The 7,795-nt window shown below is 47.1% G+C and overlaps 1 protein-coding gene across 4 annotated transcripts in view; it reads left to right on the top strand.

The window, feature by feature from the left end:
• The window catches only part of KDM2A (lysine demethylase 2A), a 66,916-nt gene extending 60,325 nt beyond the window's left edge, over positions 1-6,591 (top strand). For all 4 annotated transcript variants that reach the window (XM_066611464.1, XM_066611465.1, XM_066611463.1 and 1 more), the window contains 3 exons: positions 1,628-1,786; positions 2,417-2,632; positions 4,018-6,591. In XM_066611464.1, the coding sequence (XP_066467561.1) occupies positions 1,628-1,786; positions 2,417-2,632; positions 4,018-4,199 (557 nt within the window). In that variant the 3' untranslated portion in view covers positions 4,200-6,591. The remainder of the gene's footprint in view (positions 1-1,627; positions 1,787-2,416; positions 2,633-4,017) is intronic.
• The last annotated feature ends 1,204 nt before the right edge of the window (positions 6,592-7,795 follow it).

Here is a 7,795-nt window from a genome sequence, read left to right on the forward strand (position 1 = left end):
GACCTCTCAGCGGCTTTTGACACCCTTGACCATGGTGTCCTTCTGGGACAGTTGGCGGAGGCGGGGATCGGGGACACTGTTTTGCAGTGGTTCCAGTCCTTCTTGGCCAACAGGTCCCAGATGGTGGTATTGGGGGGCTCCTGCTCGGCACCCTGGCCCTTGAGGTATGGGGTGCCACAGGGTTCTATATTGTCCCCCATGTTGTTTAACATCTACATGAAACTGCTGGGAGAGGTCATCTCGGGCGGATCTGGCCACGGTGGCCCATGCCATAGTGACATCAAGATTAGATTATTGTAACGCGCTCCCTGAAGACGGTCTGGAAGCTACAACTAGTGCAGAATGCGGTGGCTCGGGTAGTTGCTGGGGGTCGGCAGTTTGACTCTGTCACACCGCTACTCCAGCGGCTGCACTGCCTGCCCATTCATTTCCGGGCTGAATTCAAGGTGCTGGTTATGACCTTTAAAGCCCTAAAAGGCTCAGGGGCTTGACTGGACTTAGCAGAGCTTTCTGCAACCTCTCGGGTGCGGGGAGCCCCGCACCAGCCTCTGCAGGGCCACCGAAAGCGCGCTTTCTTTGAAAATATTGATCGTGACCCACTTCGGGTTTTGTAATAGCAACTACAAATGGTTGCGGTCGATATTTTCAATGTCAGTGCCCTTCAGGGGTCCTGCAGAAGTTGGCGTGGGACTCCCTGCGGTCCCAGGAGGCTCTGGTAAGTCCAGCCAAGCCCCTGCGCCCCTTCACAGCAACACGATTGTGTCACTGCCCCCCCCTTAAGGCAGGGCTTTACAAACTGGGGGCTTCGCCAAGCCCCAGCCTGTGAACCCTGGCCTGTTTTCCCTTCAGGGGTGGGGGCTGCCAGGAGGCAGGGAGGAGACAGTGGCGTGATCCCCAGGATTGCGCTGCTCAGGGGGGCTGCAGGGGCTTGTGTCCACTTACCTAAACCTTCTGCAGCCTCCTAGGGGTATGGGGAGCCCTGCAAGACTTTCTGCAGGGCTCCTAGCAGCTTTGAAAGCGAAAGTGGAGCACTCACGCCCCACCTCCACTAAAGCAGAAGTGGAGCGTAATCGCTCCACTTTCACTTGTGAAGCTGTGGGGAGTCCTACAGAAGATTGTGCAGGGCTCCCCACATCCCTGGGCGCGATCCTGGGGATTGTACCTCTGCCTTCCCCTGCCCCTGCTGCCTCCCCCCGCCCCCACAAGAACTTAGAGAGGCTCAAACTCTACCTGAGAGTTTGAAAACCGCTGCCTTAAGGGGGCAGTGGCCAGGGTTCCCTGGCTGGGGTGTTGCAATACCCCAGTTTGAGAACCTTTGACTGGAGTGTTTTCTTCATAAGGGCACATAGTAGGGGTGATTCTACTGTTGGATTGTAAACTGAGTATTTTATGTAATTGCAAAACTAATACCATGCCTTTCCCACTCTTTGAGGAGCTCAAGGCAATTACATAAATAGATAAAACAAGAGATAAAAATATGAAAAGGCAATGAAATTGCAAAAAATACTACAGTGCCACAAAACTATGAAACAAGCCTTAAAGCAAGGAGAAACAAAGTATGGAAAAGGAATTATTCTGGAGTGAAGGATTGTAATGTTTTCCCTTTACATCTGTTGCTATATTACAGGCCTCAAAGACCTCATCTTAGCAGGCTGCTCCTGGTCAGCAGTATCTGCCCTCAGTACCTCCACCTGCCCGCTTCTCAGGACCCTCGATCTTCGGTGGGCAGTAGGAATCAAGGACCCTCAGATTCGGGACTTGCTCACACCTCCATCAGATAAACCCAGTATGTCTGCCTTATACCAGCAGTCTGCTTCCAGTGAGGTGGGGAATGGGCAGGCAGGTTTGACATGTGCGAGGTACAGCTTGGTGTCATGTAAGCCTCTAAAGGGGAAGATTGCAAACTAGAGCAGTGTTCTTCAGCCTTGGAGTCAGGACCCAAATGGGATAATGAAGCCTCAGTTGTGGGGTTCTGGCAACTTAGGGGAATGAAATAGGTTGAAGACTACTGTACTAGAGCACTACCAGGTAAAGGGGGAGACATCTGGTGTACCCCTTCAGGGACCAGGAAATTGTGTCCTAGTCCTGCTTCTTAGCATTTTGCTAAAATAGCTTTCACTAATGTTAGGCTTCGTGGTACATTCTTCTGTTCTCTCTAATGTAAATTTGGTCCCAGAAAACAGTGCTGGGAGGGCATTACAAAGATGGGAAGCGGGTGACAACAGAAGCGGGTGTGGTGAATAGAGTCCTGGGAGGGGGTGTGGGATTGATAGTGGGGTCCCTAGTCTCATTATTTATTGGAGCATGGCATGAAAAAGGTTGAAGACCACTGTGCTAGAGCAGGTAATGCTTACCTGCTTTGCTCTGATATAGGAAGAGTGTATCCCTTTCAATGTGTTCACATATTTTTTTGCAGGTCAAGACAATCGCAGCAAACTCCGTAACATGATAGACTTCCGTTTGGCTGGACTGGACATTACTGATGCCACACTCCGGCTCATCATCCGCCACATGCCTCTGCTCTCACGACTTGACCTTAGTCACTGCAATCACCTTACAGACCAGTCAACCAACTTACTAACAGCTGTGGGGTCTTCCACACGAAACTCACTGACTGAAATCAACATGGCAGGTGGGTGCACTTGGGAGCTTTCTGGCACCTGTGATTATTACATTTTAATAGCACCATTCCTCCAAGGAGCTCACGGTAGTGTATGTGGTTCCTCCCCTTTTGTCCTCACAGTAACCCTGTGAGGTAGGTAAGACTGAGAGATAGTTTGGGAGCTGGACTTAGACCTGGAAGATCCAGGTTCAAATCCCCACTCAGCCATGAAGCCTCCTGGTGACCTTGGGCCAATCACTATCTCACCAACCTGGCTGTTTCCTGACATGTTGTGGTCTGCTAATGGTGCAAAGTCTTCATGGCCTTCTGCTTCCCTAGGGTTTTTCTGTTACTAGAGGAAAGAGGATTGTATCTAAATTGATAGAGCACTTTATGGGCATCACCATATAGCACTTAAATTTCAGCTTTAAACATAGTAGAGATAGATGAAGAATTTGAAGCCAGTAGTCACACAGCTGTTTGGGAGACACTTCCTTTCTGTGGCAGGTTTTTCTCCCTCTATTTGTATCTGAAGTTTGCAAAATGGTCTGGGTGCTTCCTTTCATGTATTCAAATCTGAATATACTAAACCAGTGGTTCTCAAACTTCAGCTTTGGGACCCACCTAAAAAAGGTTTCACTTTATCAGTCACTCTGGGGCTATAATGGTGATTGGGCAGCAGTGCTCCCCCACACCCCAGCCAGTTTCACCCTTGATGCACATAACCTAGTCTGCCTTGTTAGTTTCATGACCAGCCAAAAATTGGGTTGTAACCCACTGGTGGGCCACAGACCACAGTTTGTGAACCACTGGCTCTGCTGCGCATTGCCATCTTGTATCATGCAATTCAAGATGGTGGTTCCCAGGAGTATTTGGAAGAAGAGACTGCTGGGGCATCTTGTGGTGCTCATGTAAGTTGGCCATGGTATCCTGAGGCACTGCAGCACACAGTTGCAAAACCACTACTGTAACTACTTAACTGTTGCCTGATTCACAGAGATTGTTTTCCTATGTCTTTATCAATTCAGGGGTCAGACTTGTCCCGTTTCAAATAACCTGTCATTGCTGCCATCTTTCTGTCCCTCGTATCAACTTGAAGTGCTTTTGTTGTGTGTTGGATTTCATAGCATTTGACCACACTTTGACCATAGCATTTGATTCAGCCTGTAAACCCTAAGGAAAATTAAATTTATACACTGATTTCCTAATGAAGCATTCTGGTCTGGCACTGGACTGCTCCTAGCCTGGACTTTTCTTGCAGACCTTCACAGTTTTTTGGTGGTTGTTTTTAAAAGCCTGTTTGACCTTTCCTGGGGGTCTTCCAACCCCAGTGCTTCTGTATCTCTTACGCTGCTCTGTACCCTTTTGTGGAAATGTGCATTGTGCAAATCATAATACTCTCATCCTCTTCACAGGCTGCAATAAACTTACAGACCAGTCTCTGCTCTTCTTGCGGCGCATCTCTAATGTCACCCTGATAGACCTCCGAGGTTGCAAGCAGATTACCCGAAAGGCGTGTGAGCACTACATCTCAGACCTGTCAATCAACAGCCTCTATTGCCTGTCTGATGAAAAGCTGATTCAGAAAATCAGCTAGAGATTTGCCACAGACAGACTGAAGAGAAGGAAAGATCCTAGACATCCCCTCTTGGAGAGCACACCCTCCCCCCGTTTCCCCCACTTCTACAGGCAGGGAAGAGGCTAGCCTGATTGTGACTGCAATGTCCCTCCCCGCTAGGGACTTGTGCAGACCTGAAAGCCCGCCAGGCAGGTCAGGTTTTGAGGAAGTGGCAGCAAGAGAAGACTGCTAGCTGGGTGCTCTTGTGGGTTACTTGCCTAGCAGCTACATGCTCAACTTTGTTTTGTAGCGGCATTTTCAGGGGGAGTGTGCTCCTTTCTCTTCTCCACCCCTCTATAAATTCCACAAAAAACAGATTTCACTTCCTCATCAGATTATGGGGATAGTAGAACATGGAGGGTGTACAACAAGTGCACTTTTGTTCCCTGTTCCCCTGCTGTTCTGGTGTGAAATTGTTCCAAGAGAGTCATTGGGCTGGAAGTAACTTCTGCCTGCCACAGCTAAGCTTCCTTTTTCTTGCCCTTCAGCAGCTGTATGGGCAGCTACTGCTTTGTGCTGATTACTCAGAGGCTGTAGTGCCCACAGAAGGCAGTGTCACTTGCATAGTGAGGGGATCTCAGTGTTGCCTTGGGTTAACCTCCAAGGCACCTCCAGGCTAATGAGGGAGTGGCTGAGCTTTCATATGGAGGCAGCCATGTTCTTGTCCAAGATCTTTCCAAGAGGGAGGTCAAGCTGGTATGTCCTACCTTTCCTGATCTGAAAAGATGGCAGTGTTTGTAGAAGGAAAGCTGCAGCAGAACTTGAGGCTTGAAAGGCATCTAGGGGATTTTTCATACCAGCGGAAATGTTCTCTGCTTGTCCCAAGTTGTGTAGTCTGCTGAAACAAGTCCTCTTGACGGTGCTGGCTGGAGAAGAAATGCCTACATCTTGGGGTGCATGGCTGTTGGCTCTTGAGCTGGGAGACGGGTGAATGCCCCCATTAGCTGCCTCTCTTCCTTTGCAATGAATGGCCGGTCCAAAGAACTTCTCTCTTGGGCAGCAGAGAGCTTTTTGCACTTTAGAAAGATAATATTTTGGATTCCTATTTTATTTCCCCCTGCCTGAGTGACTGGACACTCCTTCCAGCTGTCTGAGCTTGTCAGGGTTTGAATGCACACTTTGCACTCTGCTCTCTTCCCCATAGTGATAGCACAAATTAGACTGCCCTTCACCCCCTCCTCCCCCTCTGAGCCTCACACAGGAGAAGAGGGCTCTCCAGTGTCTGTGCAGCAAGGGAAAGAAGGAGAGTAATTATGGAATCGGAGGAAAGGCCAATGCACCCTTGCTGCTTCTGAAGCAATAAGGGAGGGGGAGGAATCTACCCTATATCTCTCCAAATTGCCTGGCCCATTTGCATTGAATGCTGTGGCACTTGAGCCTCAGGGAAGAGCAGCTTCCCCTACACTGTTGGGGATGGAGTGGGGGAATATCTATTTAGATCCATTGAAATCCAGAGGTCCCCCCACACTTCTGTACAAGGAGCAGGCTTCTTTGCCAAGAGGACAATGCTAGTGTGATGAGTTCCAGAGTGCCTCAGTACACAGGAGCTTTGCTGCGAATTTGAATTTTTTCCTGCAAAAATGGCCACTGATCATCTTCTCCTGGAAGTGGAAATTTTCTGCCTTGTTGTGTTGGCTCCTGTGGAAAAAAAAATGTAGAATCAATCTCTTGGGTTTTTGTGTTTGGTTTTTTTTCTTTCAAAAGAGGAAGGTGAGAATAGCCATAAATAGGAGATTCAAGTGCATCTGCCCAGATAACTCCTACCTGGGAGATTTTTTTGGCTCTGGGTAGTTTTTGTTTTTGTTTTTGTTGTTTTAAAAGTGGGAGCACCTTCACAACTCTCCATATGCATTGGTCAACCTAAGGAGTGCTGAACTGCAGCAAGTTGACATGTTGGGAGCATTAGTCTGGGAGGAATCTCGTCCTACAGCAAGGGGGATGAAACAAGCAGCAGACTGATTGGGGAAGGGTAGAGTTGTGGGTTTAGGTTTTGCTGTCCTACAGCCTTCTCAAACGTGGCCCTTAAAAGACTGTGGCTTAAGAGACTTAAAAGCAAATTGTGAAACTTCATTACCTAAACTGGCCACCACCTTCGAGGGCAAGTGGTGACATAAAGGAAAGAGAAATTATATATAAAATCACTTAGTGATTTAAAAATAAAAACCCTGCTCCCTAATAAAACTCCCTTAAGAAAGTCACTATTGTTTAAAAGGGTTTGGTTGTTCTTTTGTGTTTTTTTGAAGAAATTGTAAATATATATTTTTTGTTGCTAACTTAGAGTCAATCTCCAATGTTGTGCTTTAAAATTAAATGTAAGCATTAAGGGTAAAAGAAACAAAGTCTTGCGCTCTCTCGGTTGACATGTTTAGGGTTGGGGGGGTATTTGGGGCTAAAGGGGGGGGAGCTAGTTGGGTTTTTTCATTTTCTAATCACTTGCCAATAATGGTTTTAGAGAATCTTTCCTCCAACATATTACCACAGGAATGAGGGGGGGGGAGAGAAAAGATACCAGCCTCTGAAGGGAAACTTTGTTTCATGGGGTGGATTTTGGAATAAAAATTTCAAGCAAAAAGTGTGGGTCTGCATATTAATTGTGATGTGAGCTCAAATTGCAGGGGATCCCAGGCTGAATGAGAGAGAAGGGGTAACCTCTTTCCATGCATTCGTCCTCCCAATTTCTAGGGCTGAGTGTGCTTCAGGCTATTTGAGTTCTGCATTCAAGCAATCCAGATTCTGTGCATGGAAGTGCTTGAGTTCCACCTCTGCAAACTCGAAGGGACAGTGGCCTGATTCTGAAATGTTATTCATCTATCCTTTGGCTTTTGTTTAGCAAGACACCACCCCCTTGCAGTTTGAAGCATATCTTTGGAGCTCCGAGGGCTAGGAGTGTCTCTGAAATCTGGAGCCTGAGATCGAGAGTACTGAATTGTGGAATCTCCCATACACACTGCCATGCTTATATTGCATTGAAAAGTATGTATGGGGCTCTAAGCTTGTACCTTTTTTGTAAAAGTCTTGAGAATTCTCCAATAGAAGGATGCAGGTGGCTAGATTTCCACTAAGGATGGAAGCCATAGCTCTGGTTACCTGGGCTCTCTCCAGATTGCCATGTTTGTCCATGTACAGTTGTCATGAAACAGTTTATTTCCTTCTAAGGCAACATAGCAGATACTCTACATACTATTGCAATTTAGATTCTATTTCTATGCTTTTTTGTTGGAACTCCTGATCATCTTTCAAACATCATTCCCTTCAGCTACCCAAGATGAGAACTGCTGGACTAGTCCATTCTCCTTAGTTTCCACTGCATCTACTGCTAGGTCAAAGGTAACTAACTGTTAGATCAGTGTGCCCCAAAGTGATAGGACCCAATTTTCAAAATGTGAAAACTCAAAAGGATTTAGGAAAACTGGATTGTGATTAGTATCTAGCAATTCTAATTACAGCTAATCTGGAATATATAGTATCTTGAAAGTTAAAACCAGCTCGGAGCAGAAAAAAGCATATGAAGGCTGTTGGCTGAAAACAGAAAATCAGGGAAATGGAGGCGGTGAAGATTTCTCCTGGTAGGAAAA

The sequence above is a fragment of the Tiliqua scincoides genome, chromosome 1 (genome assembly GCF_035046505.1).
Source record: "Tiliqua scincoides isolate rTilSci1 chromosome 1, rTilSci1.hap2, whole genome shotgun sequence".
NCBI classification, from domain to species: Eukaryota; Metazoa; Chordata; class Lepidosauria; order Squamata; family Scincidae; genus Tiliqua; species Tiliqua scincoides.